This window comes from Camarhynchus parvulus, chromosome 13 (assembly GCF_901933205.1).
Source record: "Camarhynchus parvulus chromosome 13, STF_HiC, whole genome shotgun sequence".
In the NCBI taxonomy this organism is placed as follows: Eukaryota; Metazoa; Chordata; class Aves; order Passeriformes; family Thraupidae; genus Camarhynchus; species Camarhynchus parvulus.
This window is the reverse complement of record NC_044583.1, coordinates 8,561,579-8,581,392: the sequence shown is the minus strand read 5'-3', so window position 1 is coordinate 8,581,392 and position 19,814 is coordinate 8,561,579. Positions and strand designations below refer to the sequence as shown.

Sequence of the window (19,814 nt, the reverse complement as noted above, 5' to 3'; positions counted from 1 at the left end):
ATTAATTAAAAACAGAATTCTAAGATATTTTTGTCCCATCGAGAGAAGGGGAAGGAGTGAGCAGTGACATTGCGGGGTGTGAGAGGGCTGTGCTGGTGGTGCTAAATAGCTGCTAGTGCTCATTTGCAGACACCAGCAGCAGCCCACTTACACTGGCCTGGGTAAAGATTGTTTATTCTGACACAGAGATGCTCTGTGGAGCATCAGAGCTGTGCAAGCATCCCCAGTGCAGGGTTTTCTGCAGTGGAACCAAACTGTCTCTGACATGGGCACAGCAGGCAGTGAGGGCTTGGCTCTGAGCAGCACAGCCTGGGTTGAGTTTATCAGTGTAAGAGGCATGAAGAGATGTTTACATAGTGTGATACTCAGCAGTGAGGCATCCTTGCTTATTTTATGATTCCATCAGCATGTTCTTGACTGATTATGAAGGGATTCCTTGCAGGTTAACAAGCCAAAAACATTTTTGTTATTAAAGAGAGCCAAATCAAACTTTATTGAACAAATACATCTTGGATCTCTGGCTAATGAATTTTTCTGCTGTTCAAACATGTTATGTGATGTGAATGAAATTGGAGTTGAATTAGACTTACCTGTTCATGTAGAATTCACAAGCTGCATTTTTTTCCTCACAGCTTTATTTTAGGCAGGTAAGTTATTTTCGGAGGAAATGACAGTTTTGCACAATTTGGCTATGTAAAAGTGATTACTGAAAATAGTATTTACTGATCCCATTTTATGAAGAAATTGAATCAGAAGCATTCTTTGAAATGCAAAAGGGCTGATCCTTCCATGCTTCCTATCACTAACTCCTGAATAAAACACTTGTTTTGTGATTTGCTTTGTAAAGCTGTGCCCTGTCAGGGAGCACAGGGCAGAGCTGCTGCAAGCCCAGCCTCAGGACTGTCACCAGAGCTGAGTGGAGCCCACATTTTGGTACCTGCAGTGACTCTACTGACTTTGATTTATTCCCAGCTAACTTGGTATGAATAGTATCAGAACCAGCGTCACGTCTGTATCCATTAGTGATGCAGAACAGAGCTTAAAAATAATCCTCTGACTGACATGCAGATTTATATAATGAAAGATGGGGCAATTCCAGATTTCTCCAGCTAACTGGTGTTAAACAAACTGCTCTGAGTGCTCAAGACCTAAAGCCTGTGATGGAAAAGGAACATTTAGACAGAGTCTGTATGAGAGCTATTTGTGGAATTATTGTTAGTCAAATCTATTATGATGCATTCCCTTATGTTCCATTTTAACCTGTTAAAATAAATTGAGCTGTAGCATTGCTAAAAACTAAGAACTGCCAAAATAAAAGAGGGAACTGACAGTTAAAGCGTTTTGGAGATTTCTTATACTGTAGAAGGAATTTGTAAAATTTAACCTGAAGTTACAAGCACAGATTCTCTTCGTTGAGAACATCTAGTGTAATCCTCCTGCTCTTCTGGCACCCCCCAGGATAATCTACCTGTAGGGAAAATAGAACCCAAGAGAGCAGATGACTCTGATGCCCGACTCCATACAAGGAGATTTGCTGCCATCTTTTGGTAGATGTGTGTTCCAGAAAGTAACAAAAAATTATCTCACTGATACAAAACGTTTTGTCCCTCTGCTCATTCTAAACCTGCAGCACCAGCCCCTGGAGGGATTTTAAATCATGTAAATGTGGCATCTGGGGACATGGTTTAGTGGTGGACTTGGCAGTGCTGGGTTAACAGTTGGACTTGATGATCTTCAAGGTGTTTTCCAATCTAAACAATTCCAGGATTCCGTGATTCTGTGCACTCAGCCTCTACTGCAGGGGCAGCCTGTGAAAATTAATCTCAGCCAATGATTCTCCAAGGAGCTCCCAAAACCCTGTGGGTGCCTGTGGGGCTGGAAGGGCTCAATGCGAGGCATGGGCTGGGCTGGCTTCTTCATGGTGTTGCTGCTCAGAGAAAAGCTGTAGGGAACAGGCTGCAATCTCTCTCTGCAAGTAATAAAATACTTCTTTATGCACAGAGGTAATAAAAGAATATATTTGATAATCTGGGGCAGCAGCAGGATGATGCATGGGGAGGGAGCAGGGCTGGGAGAGAGTGTTCCACAAATCACACTCATTATATCAGATTGACCTTTGCAGAGGGCAAAGAGCTGAGGCTGCACTTTGGCAGGGGCAGGTTGAGGAGCTGCTGCTCAAGGTGAAAGTGCAGCCTTGTGACTGGGCCAAAGGGATGTTGGGGAATATCCTGTGCCCCTGCTCCCCTCTGGGGTCCTGCCTCTGCCACAGCAGCCTCCTCGCTTCCCTTGCTCCTCTGACTCCTGGAGCAGGAGGGTCATGCACATCAGCAGAAAGCTGCCCACTGGTTTTTTGCTGGGGTACGTTTTTTCATGGGACAGTGAGTGAAATCCAGGGCAGGCTTCGACAGGCCCCAGGATGCAGGAAAAGAGGCAAGGTACCAGCTGCTCCCAGAGGGAGAACAGAGAGGGTGTTGAGAGCTGACACTTCACCCTGACTGAAACGCTGTGCTCTGGTAACAACACCCACACTCGTAGTGGTGCCTGGATCAACAAAATGACTGTGGTCAGAAGAACTTTCCAAATTTGAAAAAGACCTCTTGTTTCTGTGGGTTCCTACCCTGGTGGCAGGCTGCACACTTTATTTTAATGTGGATTTGATATCCAGCACAGTTCCTTCAGCCTTTGCTGCCTCAGCTGCCTTTCTAAGGTCAATATGTGGCTATACACAATCCCTTCCCCTCTACCATCCTGTCATGACAAGAAATTCCTGAGATCCCACTGAATTCCACAAGCCACTTCATTTATACACTTCAGTTCAACATTAAGTTCCTTGCAGGGTTATTTAGTTTGAACCCTGACCAAAGTTCCCTAGTGCTGTGTGTGTGCTCAGCTGCATGACTCCAACCTTGTTCCTGGGCTGTGCCAGAGCAGGCACCACTCACATGATGGGGTACAGCCCTGCCACGGCTGTGGGAGCAGTGCCCTTCGGAGAAATGCTGTTGGGAAAACAAAGGTATGAGCCAGGCGAGAGCAGAAGCAGGGAAACTGCCTCCTCTCACCATCCATTACCACTGTGCAAGGGAGAAAGAGCGGGAAAGAAATAATTAAAAAACCAAACCAAAAGAAACCAACGTTCCAGTGAGTGGGATGTAAACTCTCACCGATGATTCTTTTTTTGACACAGACATCCCTTGTGTGGTGGAGGCAGAAGGGTGACCAGCCAGACCACCAGCAGTTTCCTGGCTGGGATGATTCCCCCGCTTATCTTGTGGGTGATGCTCTGAGCGTCCCAAGGACCTCCAGCAGTGCAGGACTGGGTTGATATCTCATCCTGAAAGTGGCCCAGCTCCACCTCTGCTCCCCTCTGATAGCAGAGCACTCCCTGCCTGAGTGTTTTGTCACCAGCAGAGTGTTGCTCTGGACTCAGTCCAGCTCCCCTGTAAGCTGTGAGGGCTGATTCGTGTGTCTGAGGGGGAGTTAGGAAAGCCATCAGCTCCCTAATTCATGACAGCCTCTCCACGCCCCGCAGTCAGTCCCCACGGGGGGAGTCTTGCTGCCTCGCTGACCGCTGGCTCCCTGACAGGTCCTTTGGACACTCGCCAGGTATCACACACAGCCTCACCTGCTCACAGATCCTCTTTCAAATCCTCCTTCCCCTTCCTCCTTTCCCACCAGTCTTGCCTCAACCAGGATATGGGGAATTGAAATTTTAACAAGATGGGGAGTTAGAATTAAACTCTGAATTGAATTTTAGGCAATTCTAATTTAGCTAATTCAGACTAAACGGGGACTTTCGTCGAATCAGTATAGTTTGGCTTGGAAGGGCCCTTTAAAAGTCACCTCGTCTCGTTTCCCGCAGAGCCGGGCATTCTGGTACCCAGGCGGCTGCAGGTGCCCGGGGTCGTACCGGGGCTGGCACCGGTGCATCCCGCGGATGCCGGGGCCCGCTGCGGTGCCTTGAGCGGGCGCGGCCGGGGCGCAGGGGGTGCCCGGCTCAGCCCCGTGCCCGGGGAGCGGCTCCGCAGCGCAGCCCGGCCCGCCCCGCCCGCCGCGGCCGCCCCGCCCCGCCGGTCCCGCCCGCCGTCACGCACCGCCGCCGTCGCAGAGCCCGGGGAGGCACCGGGCAGGGGCAGCCGCCGCCGGAGGAGGCCGAGGCGGAGCGGAGCGCAGCTGCCGCCGCGGCGGGGGCAGGTAGGGCCGTCCCGGGCGGGGGTGCCGGGCCGCGGTGCGGGGCGATGCGATGCGGGGCCATGCGATGCGGGCGGCGGGACCGGGCGCGGGGCATGCGTGGGAGCGGGGGCAGCCCGCAGCGCCCCGGGCGGGTTTGCCCACCCGCGGCCCGGCGGAGCGGGGCTAAAACCGTGTCCTTACGTAATGCCGGGCATTGCGACAGGGGGCCCGCTGGGGAGGCGCGGGTGGCCGGGACATCGCGGCTGGCGGGACAGCGGGCGCGGCGGGGTCCCGGCGCCGCATCCCGGGATGCCGCCGGCCGCAGCGGAGGCCGAGCTCAGCGAAGCGGGCGCTGGCCCCGTGACGGCAGGAGAAAGGTCACTGGGCCACGGCGGGCGTGCGGCTCCTGCCGAGCTCTTCAGCATGCGGGATCGTTCTGCTCCTTCCCGGGAAGCAAAGGTCGAAGGTGGCCGTACCTGCCCGCGTTTAGCACCGTCTTGGCTCTGATATCCCTTTCACCTCGCTCCTCCGTGCCCCCGGCATCCTTCTTGCGGGTTGGCAGATTCATTCTGATACGTACCAAAGCCCCAAGCCTCAAGCCAAGCAGGCAAACTGATTTCTTCCTTCATTTCATTCCGCTTATTCTCAGAATATAGGTTTGTACTTGTGGGGAATAATGTCAGTTTAAAAATCCTCATGTGTCTGCTTTCCGCTCCCGTACCGAGCACTGTAGGGCCACAGCAGCAGCTGCCTCGATTCTGCCTTGTCACAGCTCTCGCTGGGAGCAACTCTTGCTGGAGGGGGGAAAAGTCTTTGACTCATTCAGTCTTTAGGTATTTGCAAAATAAAAAAAAAAGGTAACAATTTTCAGAAAATGGAGTGGAGCTGACTCATCATCAGTGACCAATGCAGGGTTGTGTCTCTGGGGAATATTTATAGTGATTCCAGCAGAAACAGATCCCGGCTTGTTTCTCAGATGACTTGGTGAGAATAGAGGTGTGTTGCAGGTTGTTTTGTTGGGTACAGTGGATGGTTGAATAATCACCTTTCTTGTGGCATTTCACCTATGAATTTTTGTCAGAAATGGGCTTTTGCACTATTGTAATGACATTCCAGAATAACGCCTCCCCTCAGCACTCTCCATCAAAGGTTTGCACTGATCCACCTTTTCTTCCTGCCCACATTTTGGGGGGTGTGTGTGGGGGTGTGAAGGTGTGGAGGACATCACTGTTGGCTGCTGTAGCAGCAGGAGGATGTCCCCAGCCCTGGCACTGTTAGGATGGAGGCAGGATGCACAGCTCAGGCCTTCCTGGGCTTGGCATCTGCTGCAAGTAGGGAAAAACACATCCACTGGTGTAGCAGATGCTCCTTTCCTGCGTGAGCTGTCACATCGTGCTGGAAGACAAAATTCCATTTTAATTACTCATCCCCATTGATGTGGTGCTGGGTGTTCCTGAGTGGGGCTGGTAGCGAGGGACATGTCCCTTCCTGAGCGCGCTGCTGGGCGTGCGCTGGCCTGGGCCCTGCCATGCTGGTGGCACGGGGTGGGACAGCAGCACTGCTCTCCTCCTCCTCTCCAGGTATTTAACAGAAACAGCTTAATTTACCATGTGGCGATGTGGTTCTGTGTTCTTCCCTTGCAGTTTAGTAACTACAGTAGCTACAGCAAGCTGTGACTTCCCCCCAAGTTAATCAATATTTCTATGTGATAGTTTAATAAGGGGCTGCCATACAACACTGCAGTTCCTAATGTGTACCCTTACGATTACGAGCAGGCTGTCTCTTCTATAATTCCATAATTAGTATGGCCTAAATAATAATATTTACATTTGCTTTTAAGGGGTTTATTTCCTTTCTGCTCCTCTGTTTATTGTGCTACAGAGTTACTGCATAAACCCTTCTTTAAATGTGCTCCATCATGCATGCAGTTCCAGAGCAAAGCTCCAGCAGGAGGGCTGGGATCCTGCGAGTGACACAGGGACGCTGCATGGCTTTATAATGTCTGCAACAAAAGAAATTGTGGACTCCCCATCTTAAATTTTGAGTCATAATGGTGCATGGATTATATGATGTTGGCACAGTAGCAAGTTGGGACAAAAAGTGTTGTTAAATATTGTGTCTAATAATGCCGAGTATTTACAAACCACGTACTTTTACTGGCTTCTCAAAAGCCTCGTGAATGTGCCTAACTTGATGTTTGACCTCTGTGTGACTGTGCATGTATTTAGGGGTAAGTGTGCTCTTAAATCTCTGTACAACGAGGCTGCTGAACCTGATCTGAAGCAGACTGTGGGCATGGCTTGAAGGAATTTGGGATCTGGACCATAAAACCCAACATGTGGAGCCAGCACTGAGCTCCCCTGGGATGTTGCAGAGGGACGCTGGGGCCAAGAGGAGCTGGTGCCTCCAGGCAGCCATGGGACGTGGAGGGAGCTGGGCCCTGCTCTGTCTGAGAGCAAAGCCCCATCCTCTGTGGGGTACTGACGCCACAGACATTGGCTGGGAAATGACACTGCCCAGGCTGCGGGTCCAGAAAGGCACCTAAAAGCTGCTTCATTCCAAGGCATAATTTTTCCTTTAATGAAGGAGATAAATGAAAAATAAATTAGTATTCTTTTTGACCTTGAGGCGAAAGAGCCTCATGTGGGTTTTTCCCCATGCAGACAAGCTGTACCTGGTCACATAACCCAATGCTGTCTGTCCCTCCCAGCTGCTCCTAGCAGCTGTAATGTGTCCTAGCAGCAAAGTAGCACCTTTTGTTACTTGCAAAAGTAGCAAGTACTGTGCTACTTCCATGCTTTTGGAGACAGGGAGCTGCAATGTTCAGAACTACTGGTACTATCAAGAAATGGTATATGAGTTCAGATTTATTTGGAAAAAAACCTGTGGCTGCATAAGGATAAATCCAACCTTTTTACTTTCTTAGCCTTCAGTCTGATAGACTTCCATTGCCTTAATGGGAATTTTATTCTTATAATAGATTTGATTCTTGTCTTAAATTTTTAGATTGTTCCTTTCCCCGCGTAAATATCATAAACCTGATAAATATGTGCAGGAAACTTTAACCTAGGCATGTATGACAGTTATCAAGCAGAGATGAGTTTTCCTTTGGTTGCAGCCAATCCTTGTATTTGCCAGGGCACCCTGTGGGTTTGTTACTTTTTGGACTGAATTTGATTTAATTGCTCAGAATTGCATCATAGAGTGAAAACTTTGCCATCTGTGACACTGGAAAATACTCAAATTTGGCCTACTGTAATGAAATCTTCACTGCTGCCTCGTGGATCCTGCAGCTCCAAAGGGAGCTCCTGTTTTCTCCCTGTGGCAGTTATAAATCAGGTATTCCTGAGGTATGCTCACAGCAACACTTGGAGCTTACTCCTCAGTTCAGGTTTTCTTCAGTCATCATGTGTGCTATGCTGTTTCTTACTCAAGAACACCAAAATATTTTCCCACTTAGAACACGTTACAGATATTCTGCTTGGCCTGCTCTGTTGAGGTCCACAGTCACGCTGAGCTATTTGCACAGTTGGACAAGGATAAAAGCAGTGAATTCATTTCAGTCCAAACCTAATCTGAGTTAATGTGCAGGGATCCCACTGGTGAAAAGCAAGGGCACTTGGCCATGGCCATTCCTTGATCCTTTAAGAGTTTGAATCCCTGCTAAGCATGCTTGTCTTACAACCTGTACTCGCACAGGATGTAATCAGGTTTGTTTTCCATCTGTTAAACAAGTGCCTTCTTATTAGCCAGTGCAAACAGAAATTTTTGTTTTGTTCTTGCTGACAATGGCAAGGTTAGCCACCAAGTACACAGCTCCTAGCGTTTTCCACACTCAGCAAGTTTAAACACCTTGCTCTGTGTGTGTAACATGATTTGCCTTACAACCAGCAGGGATTTGGCTTTCAGTATTGTCCCCTAATTATAGTAATTGTCTAAGTGGAGCTCTCATGTCTCCCACTGTTCTGGGCCCAGACTGCAGCAGTGGAGCAGCCTGGCACAGCTCATGCACCTGATGAGCCTGGCCACAGCCAGAGGGGATACTCAGGCATCAGGGAACAAAACTTGGCTTCATGGGTTTGGAGAAGGGAAAAATATGACTGATAAAATCCAACCCAAAAGCATACAGCATTCATTTATGGAGAAAATATTTTGATTTTATGAAGTGACTCAAAGGGACTGTTGATAAAATAGATCTGATAGATTCCGAGATGCAGCTGGCAGAACAGTGCATTATCTTTCAAAGCAATGCTTATTTGATTTTTCAAGTGTAGAGATTTGTAATATTTTTAATTTTTGATGATGCTAAATGGCAATATCCATCAGAGGGTTCCCATGGGGCTGGGCTGCTCTGTCGAGGCAGAAGCATTTGCTGTACACAGACAGCTCTTAGTGACTCCTGCCAAGCCTCTCCTGAGTGCTGCCTGACTTTGGGGGCTGATTTCCAAGCAGGGTATTGTATCTGCTTCTAGTGACTTCAATGAGGAGCAGAGGAATTACTTACACAAATATGGTTATACATTCTTAGGGGGTTTTTCTGCTTATGTTTTTGGGTTTTTCCTCCCCTTTTTTTCCCTCTTTTAAGGCTAATTTTGTGTACAAAAATTAAATCCGTGCTTTTATGTTTTCACAAAACAAACCCAAGCAGAGAAATTTAGGCACACTATAAGCAGCTAAAACTGCTTTGGAATAGGAATTTTTTAAAAAATAAAATATTTTAACTCTTTAGCTGGTTGTATATTTGGGGATGCATTTTAATACTGGATATAGCTGGGAAGAAATGACATGCACCCAAGTAGTCTGCAACTGAAGCTACATCGTAGTATGTGCCCTTGTATCCTACTTTATGTTCTGAAAAGACTGTTTGCTTTTAGTCAGCCACCAGATCTGTTTTGTTCCCTCTAGGATAGGGATTCTTCCTTTATGCAATAGCAATATCCTGCTTTAACAGGCACCAGCTTGTTGTTTGGAGTGCTTGAGGCGCTGAGTGACTGCTGAAAGTCCCTATCTGATCTCCACGGGGTGGTGAGCTTGCCTGAGAGCTGCATCCCAGGCTGCAGACAGGGAGATATTAAGGCACCCTCGTGTTTGGACCTAGTGGGTTTATGTGGGATTTAAAGGAGTTGTTTTCTGCTAACATTGAATACTCTGGAGTAACAGTGTGAGGCAGTTTTTTAAGCATTTGCATGCATATGTAGTAAACTGCTTATTACTTTTGAATAGCCAAAAAGTTAGTGAATATGGAATTTTAGTGCAACATCTGGTATCAAGAGGATTAGCTTTGTAAGTACGATTTATCTCCTTCACTGTGTAGAATTCAGAAATCTTGTCTACAAAGACAGAAGATGTGCACCATTTCAGATAGCTTGACTTTGTCTCCCCTAAAGAAATGACTTTATTTGAATAAGAGAGTAGAAATTATTGTACTTGAATAAAAAAGGAGATTCGCTTGGTTTGTTCCTCTCAGGATCCTATTTTCTCCTCTGTATCTGGTGACACAATTTTCCCAGTGGCAGAGAAAATGGGATGCATTTATGTCTTTTGCAGGAGGCCACTGAACTAAGAATGTCAGGGCCTGCTGAGGATGGGAAAGCGAGGACCTCCATGGCAGTGTGGGCATCCCTAAGAAATAAAGCACAGTGGAGGAAACTGCCCCTGCAGCGTCCCCAGCCCTGGGCTATGCCTTTGCAGGGAGCCCCAGTCTGCATTTTGCTGCTGAAGCGGGGTTGTGGCTGCCCTCCCGATGTTGGCCTCACAGCGTAGCCTCCCTGCAGGCTGAATTTTTCTCAGCAAGGTCATTTTTTTCTCAGGTGCACAGAAAAACACCGAAAGGTCAAAGTCTAGGGAGAGACCTTAACCCATTAATAGCAATAGCAAAGTCAAAGAAAACTGAAGCATAAGAATGTTCATTTATTGATTTTGCTGACATAAATGTTATACATTTGCTGTTCTGAATTAGGGGAAGAGATGATTCCTGATGGTAGATGCTTGTTCTGGTTACATTTCCTTAGTGAATGAGTTGGGGTCCTAATGCTTTACATCAGAATGCAGAGATCCATTGCGAGAAACAGGAGAAACATTTCTGAGAAATGGTTTGAAAAAACCAGAAGTTCATTCATGAGTTACTCTGATAAGAAAACAACAGTTAACTCTTTGGAAAGGCATAGATAGTTCCTTTTTTTAAAATATATATTAGCTCTGCAGCCTGTTTCACATCCTTAGTGGCAAGTACATGGTCACTGCTGCTGCTGGCTCCTGAGCAAAATGAAATCACACTGTTTGCAGTAGCTGCTTTCTTCAGGCTGTATTTAAGTGGTGGGTGTGGGACACAAAATGAAAGGGGCTGAAATGAGCTTAAGTTTCTTGCTGCTTAAATGAATTAAGTAAATTTATGAACACTGTAGTTTCCACTTTTTTATTTCTTAAATTTTCCTTTCCAGAAAATGGCTGTTCCACCTGCATATGCTGACCTGGGCAAATCTGCCAGAGATATTTTCACCAAGGGATATGGTAAATAAAGCCAAAATAAGTTTGGGCATTTGCTGTCTACCTGACTCCTGAAACTGTTAGGATTTTATTACTTTCCCCTGAGAAATACTCCAATTATTTCCATTAGAATCCACAGAATCACAGCTTCACATTGCCCTTGCTGTTTAGAAAGGGAGGGTAACTTTTCTTTTGATAAAATTCTTCCTGTTCCTCATAGAACTGTTGTTGGTTTTGTGAGAAAATTGTGTGCTGTATTTTGGCTGTGCCCTTGTATTGATGAACAGGATCACTGATGGCAGTTTGCTTATGAACAGAATGCTGCTCACTGGGAATAAAAGTATTATTACCTAATTTGGTCCCAATTATATTGCTGAGGTCAATAGGATTCATCAGTCAAGTGCTATCTGAAGTGGGTACAAGCTGCTTCTTAGAAACACAGGCTTTGATAGCTGTGCCCTTGGTTTAACTATTTAATAGTTCACAGGTGATTTAGAAGAGATTTTTAAGAAATAAATCAGAAATGCTTTTCAAATCAACATATATATATGATTCATATTTTTTACTCACTCTCCAGGTTTTGGGTTAATAAAGCTTGATTTGAAAACAAGATCTGAAAATGGACTGGTGAGTTTGAAATGCAAAACATTGCAGTGGTTTTGTGATTACTGTATATTTCTTTTTAAAATAAATATATTTGTATTTATATGAACTAATATTTAACAAATTATAATGACTGATATGTTCTACAATGTATAAATTATTTTTTTCTTTTAGGAATTTACAAGCTCAGGTTCAGCAAACTCAGAAACAAACAAAGTCAGTGGTAGTTTGGAAACAAAATATAGATGGGTGGAATATGGATTGATGTTCACAGAAAAGTGGAACACTGACAACACACTAGGCACTGAGATTACTCTTGAAGATCAGGTAATTTTTGGCTTCAGTAAAGCAATTTACAAATTCACTTATGCCAATGTCTAATTAGAAATCTAATCACTGAATTTCTTTTCTGTTCAGCTTGCACGGGGCCTGAAGCTGACCTTTGACTCCACCTTCTCTCCTAACACTGGGTAAGAAATGAGTAAGCTAAAGTGATAAAAAAGGCATTTTTAATTTTTTCTCCTGAGATATCAGGACAGGTAATAATCAGCCTGTGTATGATGAAATAATGTCCATGTCATATACACCTTAGTGTTAATAATCCCTTTATAATCCTTAACTATAGCAAGCAAACTTAAACACAATAGCTTGAAAATTATAGTTAGAATTAGAGAGTGAAGAAAAAGTTGTGGTTTTGCTCCATTGTGTATTTCTGGCCATGTCAGAGGATGAGCTGCTGCCTTAATAAAAGCACCAAACAAGTCAGCTGTAATGCAAAGCTTAACGAGCTCCAGGGGCCACTTGGCCACAGCTCTGATAGGTTGACACAGAACTGGGCTCTTGTCCCGAGCTGAATTTATCATCTGAATTCTTGCAGGCCACAGTGTGCCTGGGTGGTGGATGGGTATTCCTGACATGGTGATTGGATGCCATGTTTTATGTGGGCCAGAGGGATTAAGCAGCAGCTGTAGTTCTAGATGTTAGGCTTTTTTTTTTCCCTGATTATCTGTGCAAGCAGCGCTGCCAGTGAGTCAAAATACTCTGCACATCAGCTTCCCAAAGGAGCAGACTGCACTGCAGGCTCTCAGGGTAATGGTCCCAGGGGAGCTTTCACCCTGTCTTTTAGATTTAGTGTTCTGCATTGTCAACTGCTTTCAGTCCACTCTTAATTCTAGATTAACAAGATATTTTTGTTAATCAGAAAAATCTCAAGTAGATTTTTATAATTCTTTCTTAACTGGTAGGATTCTTAGAGAAATTAAAAGGAAAAACCTTGTTCAAGAATGATGTTACAGGTCTAGAACTATTTCTTGGGCACTTCACAGACGCTGTAGTTGTGATTGCCTCCAGAGAACTGTTAAATGTGGTTAAATGGAGTGAGATTCAATCCTAGTGTGACCTGGCTTAGTTTGACAGTGATGCACTATGTCTGAATATGAGACTTCTCCCGTCCTTATTACTTACTGACTGTGACAAATCTTTCAGCAGGTAAAGTCATTTTTTGGAGCACTCTGTGTTCTTACCTCTGTCCCTGTGACATTGGTGGGAGAGGTACTGCTGGCTTTTACAGAAGTTGCAGATGAGTGCTTTTGGCACTCCTGCACTTTATTTCTGATTCTGCAAAACTCAAGAAATTCCTGGGTCTGAGCTAATAATAATAATAAAGAGATCAGTCTCTGTGTGGGTCTGATACACTACTGATACTGTTCTTGGAGGTTGTTTTTGTTAGTTGACGTGAAAGGTTGATTTGAAATTTCAAATTAGCCTGACTTTTCAGAAAGATTTCAGTAGAGATTTGGTCAAAGACAGAAGACACTTATAAAAAGAGAAGAAAAAAATCCTAAGAGTAGCTGAATATATTAGACCTAAGTCTCTTACCTTGTGAAAGTCTGCACCCTTGATGTAAATCAACCTAAGAACACATACTGAGAAAATACTGTTCTGGCCAATAGTATAAAAATAAACAAGTGACTCAGGAAAGTTTATTTCTGCCTTAACCTGGCAGCTTTCTGGTGGCTGTATATGGTTGTAACCATTAAAGTTCACAAAGTACCATAAGGAGAAATGGGGATGTCAGAGCCACTTCACAGCAGAGATTTTCACAAAGTAGTGATTTCCTAATGTCTGTCATAGTAAATAAAATTACGCAATTCACTAGGATTGTCTAAAAATTGTTTGCCTGGGATAGGCAAAAGATTTTTGCTTGGGACAGGCAAGCAAGTCCACTACTGTGGACTTCTGGTGGCAAGCCTGTAAACTTCTACAGTTCCCATTCCTTCCCTGTATGTACCAAACTTCCAAAACCATTGTATCAGCTGGAGATGAGGATACAGTTTTGTCAATTCCCATCTGTGTGCCACTGCTTTTCAGAAGACAGTCCAGAAGTGCTTTGGGGGCACCACCCCACATTTTATAGCTCATTTGCAAAGAATTCACAGTAGCTGACTTAGGATTTTGTAAATGTGAACACAAGAAGGTGACATATCATGTGGCTCTCTAGGGATGTACATGTTGTCTTCAGGAACTATTACACTGGGTTAAAGTAAGTGATATGATGGAACTGCTACCTACAGGTGTACCTTTGCAAAGATACGATATCTGTCTTTTCTCTTTAGGAAAAAGAGTGCTAAAATTAAGTCTGGATACAAAAGGGAGCACATCAACATCGGCTGTGACATGGATTTTGATATTGCGGGTCCTTCAATACGTGGAGCTCTTGTGCTCGGCTACGAGGGGTGGCTGGCAGGCTACCAAATGACTTTTGAGACAGCAAAGTCCAGAGTAACCCAGAGCAACTTCGCTGTTGGCTATAAGACTGATGAATTCCAGCTTCATACTAATGTGTAAGTATTGGCAGGCAGGCACTAAAAAGGAATTTGGAAGGATTTTGCTGCTTACTAAACAATGAAAGGGTCAGAGGTTCAGCAATGGAGAATAAGGGAATGGTGAATTGGAAATTAATTCTTCATTAAACATGTCAAGCTGTATTTTTTCAGCTGCATTACCTTTTCTTTGAGTTGTGTGGGTGAAGGAGTGCATGATGGAAGGAACTGGAACTCACTGAGCACCCAAGGGTCCAGTGTTTGTCTAACAGATAAGGACTGTTAGAATCCATTAGTGATAGAATAAAAAAAGTAAGTTATAAAAACACACTTTGTGAAAGCTGAAATAAAAGCAATGCTTTCCTTTTACACCTGTCAACATCAAGCAAAATGGTGGTTTGATGTGTAGATGAAAGAGTTAATCAGAGGATGAACAAGAACAGGCAAAAGGGAGTGACTGGAAGAGACAGGGACTGAGTTTGTTTTAGTACTGGAACGGATACGGCGTAAAAGTTTATTTGGTATTGCAACTTCTAATAATATATTTACACAAGTATTTGTCCTTTCTGAATGTATCAACAGTGGGAAACCAGGATCAAATTCCACGAAAACCTTAATTTCTCCATCTCCTGTTCCTCTTAAAAAGGCAATTTATGCCTTTGCTTTGGGAAGACAGTTTTTAAAGATGAGGCAATCCCTAATCCATTCTCCTGGCCCCCCCTTTCCATGCCATTGGGTAATTGGATATTTTGCATGTAGCAGAGCTATTCCAGGCTGTTTCCATCTGGGGGCTGAACAACTGTTCTGCCTTCCTAGAGCTACTCCTTCAAAGGCCTTCTGTTCCGTTTCATGCTGTTTTGCAGCGAGCTGGTTTAGGAAGCTCCCGCTGCCTTACAGAACAATCGAACCCCCACAGCCCAGACAGTATGTTTGAAGGATTGCCAAAGCACAGAAAGGTGGGCAGAAAACTTCCATCAAAACAATATGTAGGGTCCCCTTCCACTCAGGATTTAGAAGTTGCTCCTTCAAGTGCAATGACTTTCAGCTTAGTTGTGCTGTAGCAGTTCAAAACATTGTATTATTGGTTTTTGCTGTAAAATAATGCTGTGGTTATTATTGCTCTTAATTAAAGCAACAGCAGAAACTCATAGCAGCAGTGGGGGCTGAGATCTGTTTCTTGTATTCCTGAGGATCTGCTTCTCAGGTTGCTGTTCTTGTACAAAACTAGAGATGTATGATACAAATAGAAATCTTATTTATTTTTTAATAATAGATTAGTTAGTGGTTGATGTATTTCAGCTTTGAAAACATTTCTGAGCTTTTGTATAATCCCAGAAAGAGCTGTGTATGGAACTTCCCTCACTAGGCTGCTTGGTTTTTACATCTACACAGGTCAGTGTTTCACTGGGATGCTGTGGCAGAGCAGATAATGTAACTAGGTGGGGCATGAAGCATGTTTTCCTTTGTTCCACAAACCATCTGGGGACTCTAGAAAGTTACTTACCTTCAGGGTGCCTTAATGTATTAATTTTCATAGGGAGCTAGTGTTATTTTTTTTTTTTGCTATAACTACATTAAAAGTGCTATTATTGGCATAAACAGTGCTATTATTACTATTAGAGTTAAAAAAGAAGTTGAAATTATTATTATTATTATTATTATTATTATTATTATTATTATTATTATTATTATTATTATTAAATAATAAAAACAAGGGAGGTAGGGCTGGATAATTTCTAGTTTTAAATATGACTTTCCTGATTTTTTAAGCATAGCTCAGACCGCCCCCCCCACTAATGTTGCAGGTCAAGACAGAGCTGTGTGGGAGCCTTGCACAAAATCTGCCTGTATAACCAGCTCTCCTCAGTCCTTTTTAATCCCTCCTTTTCTTGAGAGGCAAGCAGTTAATGTGAGCTTCAGTCTTATCTGAAGTAAGTATTGTAGTGTTTTTCTGGAAGAATTGCTCTAACAATTTAAGAGGCTGTTGCTATTGCTTGAACTTCTAAATAGGCATATCACTGCTATTTGTGCAACTGTTATGAACTAAAGAATATCAGACCAAAGGGGTAAAAGGGAAGAGATCCTAAATGTACCCCTTTTGTAATCACTAAAGGTCTGGTGTACTCTAATAATTGGAACCAGATTATTTCACAGTTTAGAAGAGCCCCAGATCCTCCTGGGGTTTAAAGCCTGTTTCGACAATATGTTTGTTATCCTCTCTTTAAGAAGATAAGCAAAAGTGGAAATTCAGATGCTCACTGGTTTATGAGGAGTGCAAGGCCTTTAGCAGTCTTTTGGTTTTGTTTTTATGATCTGCATGCTATAACATTTTGCCTTTTATTTACCACACTTTATTCCTGTGTGACATTGGGGCAGTAGTAATTGGAAGTTGTGCTACTCACCATTCAGCTGTGGGCCAGTGCTCTCTGCAAAGCAAAATTAGCTCCATTTCTGTTTCTAGTCTAAAGACCATAGCACAGAGGTACTATAAAGACTGTTGCAAATGGAACCCATTTGCAAAAGCCTATAGACTTCCACATTATATTGGCATCTTCCCCTGTGACACAGTTCCTCTGTGTCTGGTAAAAGCATGCTGACATGGCAGTTTTGGGATGACTCAGGCTCTGTGACTGGGGTATAGCCCTCTCAGGGCACAAGAAAACATTTGCCAGGGAAAATAATTATTTCAGAGTCACACAGGGAAAAATAAATCTCTCTACTACAAAGATTCCCATCTACAGGAAAGGGAAAATTAGAAGCTGTCATCGTTGGTCTAATTTTTGATAGTTTGTCATGGGTTTTTTTCAGTTTCAGAAGTTGTGGAAATATAATAATCTGCAATGAATTGAAGCATCTAAAATAGCTTCATAACCAATCTGGCCTAATGTCTCTATCTTAGTTGTTATAGGGATATTTAATGAGGTGTAAGTGGATGTTGTGCAAATACAGCTCTTACTGGAAAAATAAAAGATGATTGTTTGGGGTGCTGTTTAAAACAACACTAATGCATTCCTTCCAGGAATGATGGAACAGAGTTTGGCGGCTCCATTTACCAGAAGGTGAATGATCAACTGGAAACTGCTGTGAATCTGGCTTGGACAGCTGGAAATAGCAACACTCGCTTTGGAATAGCAGCCAAGTATCAGATTGACCCAGATGCCTCTTTTTCTGTGAGTCCTGTGCATGTACATTTATATGCATTTGAAAATAAGTGCTTGTAATGGAAAAGGAAAGCAGCCTTTCAGCAGTGTTGATGCAGTTCTGTGCTGTGGAGTTGGATCTGTTTGTTTTGGTTTTGGCAGCCTGAGAGCACAGCTATTGGATTTTCCTTAAAGGAGACACAGAATGTTTTATTGTATTACTGAGCACTATTTTGAGACTGTTTTTGTGTCAGTCTGGAAAAAATTAAAAATTATGTTAATAAACCCATTCTTTTCTACAGTGATTGTAGGTTCTTTCAGATTTGGGATTTAAGTTGTAGAAAAATTAACTCTAGATTTATCTGGGATTTAAAACTTGAAATTCCTATATGTTTAAAAGCAGTTGCATAATTCTCAGGCATGGAGAACTTTGAAGAAAGATACTAAATTATTTACTATTTATTACTAAATAATGCTTTTTTGTTTCCCTTTAAGGCTAAAGTGAACAACTCCAGTCTGATTGGGTTAGGATACACTCAGACTTTAAAGCCAGGTAAGTCTATGCAGAAAAAAGTCTGAATCAATAAAGTGAAACTTTAATCTTGAAATATCAGAAGTTTTTTGGTGATAAAGTATGATGGGTTTTGTAAGATTGCTCTTCATGCTTGGCAAGCCAGTGATGAACTTTTCTAGGGACTGTTCTGTTAATTTTGGATATCTGTTGGAAGCAGAATTATTAGAGACCATTGTCCACTGACCAGTCAAATAGTCTCTCATGTTGATATAAAGTATGTGCATAATTTTTTGTGTCACAGATCAGTAACTAAATTTTTAATATTTCAGAGGCTTCCTATTAGAGTTTATTCTTCTTAAAAATGTGACTTTCTCAAGGTCCCTTGGCCCAGGAAGAGGGCAATCTTTCTGCTGCAAAATTGGTTTTAATGTAGTGTAATAAATCTGCTGCCAGAATACTGAGCAGATTGACATGAGATATTACAGCAGATGGGGCTTGGGCTTTTTCATATCCAGATTTTAAAGTGGTTTAGAAAGGTGAGTATGTATCAAGGTCCCGGGTTTTTGTAATTCTGGACTCTAAAATTAGATTAATCAGTAGACCAGCAGCAGTGAATTGGCTCAGAGCTTTAATTACTCAAAGTGATAAAAAGCAGAATCTATCATCATGGTTTATTATGAATTTCATAATTCAGAAAGATTTCTTATCTGTAAATTGTTTTAAAATGCCCAGTCCTTCCAAGGCCAGCTGCCAAATCCCATTAACTTGGCTACCCAATAAATTAAAGCAGTAACAGACACAGCACTTTCTGAACATAAAGCTCATTCCGAGTTTTAAGTGGACTTTTCTCTCTCTTTTCTCTTTTGCAGGTATCAAACTGACGTTGTCAGCTTTGTTGGATGGCAAGAATATCAATGCAGGGGGTCACAAACTTGGTCTAGGATTGGAATTTGAAGCATAAGGAGTGATTTCATAATTGCTAATCTGAAAATACAGCATAGCTACCTTCAGAAAATAGTGTACCTTTCAATGTTTTGTCTGGGGTGCAAGTGTTGCTACGTATCTGTCCTGCTAGTCCTGGTTAAAGACAGCTAAGCTTTAAAAATGATGTTAAAGAAGTGGAGACAAAATCATAAATAAAAAATCCTAGCTTTTTTTCTTTATGTAATTGCTCATCACATCTGTCAGCTGCCACGTGATAAGAAGAAGGAAGATGTTGATTACCTCTACTAATATATTGATGGCACAAGGAATGTGATAATGTGTTATAAACCTGGGAATTGCAGACCACTATATTGTACTGTTCATTGTGTGAGCAAAATGTTCTGACACCTAAGGTTTCAGTCAATGAGGGAATGTGCAAAATTGTCTGAAAAAGGGATTTTAAAATTTATTTTTTTAGATATGTGTTTCATCCATGGTTTGTCTTACTTGGTTATCCCACACCTACTGCTGTCTCCAGAATGCTTTAGGTTGTCTGCCTTGTCCAAGTCCTTGTGGAGGAGGTTTGATGTGACTCAGCCAATACTGCCTGTCTTGTGTTGTGGTTCCTTCCCCTTGCACTGATGAAAAAGCTTGTAAAATGGACATAATCAGGGAAGAGTCTTTGCAACTGCAATCACATAGTTGCATCACTAATTCTAAAACGGAGTTTTCTTTTATTACCACTTTTTTTTAGCAACTAAATGGGTACATTTTTAGAGAGTCTTCCATTTTGTGTGGAACTAGACCCCAAAATGCTGTACTTGACACTACTAAAAATGGATAAAAAACCCAAACCTGACTTGAATAAAATATTGAAATGTCATCTTTTACTCTGTGTTTGTATCAATTGTGCAAACAATTTCATCTACATTTGTGGCTCCAGCAGAAGACTGGCAACATCTTGGTGCATGTTTTGTACCACACAAACCAAAAATATTTAGTAGAATTAAATTCCAGATGTGGCACTGTTCTTAGTGCTGCCTAAGCTCTGACATCTGCACATTACATGTGTTTATCTCATGGATAGAACAAGACAATGTGACTTATTTGTCCTTTATTACAGAATTCAGTAAGTGAATTACCTCTCTATAAACA

General features: G+C 43.0%; 1 protein-coding gene across 1 annotated transcript; it reads left to right on the top strand.

The window, feature by feature from the left end:
* The first annotated feature begins 4,068 nt into the window (after window positions 1-4,068).
* Window positions 4,069-19,542, top strand: VDAC1 (voltage dependent anion channel 1). Its single transcript, XM_030957222.1, has 9 exons — window positions 4,069-4,191; window positions 10,611-10,680; window positions 11,234-11,283; window positions 11,434-11,586; window positions 11,677-11,729; window positions 13,875-14,102; window positions 17,101-17,251; window positions 17,717-17,774; window positions 18,605-19,542. Exons 2-9 carry the CDS (start codon window positions 10,614-10,616, stop codon window positions 18,694-18,696), a joined length of 852 nt encoding a protein of 283 aa, XP_030813082.1. The 5' UTR covers window positions 4,069-4,191; window positions 10,611-10,613; the 3' UTR covers window positions 18,697-19,542.
* The last annotated feature ends 272 nt before the right edge of the window (window positions 19,543-19,814 follow it).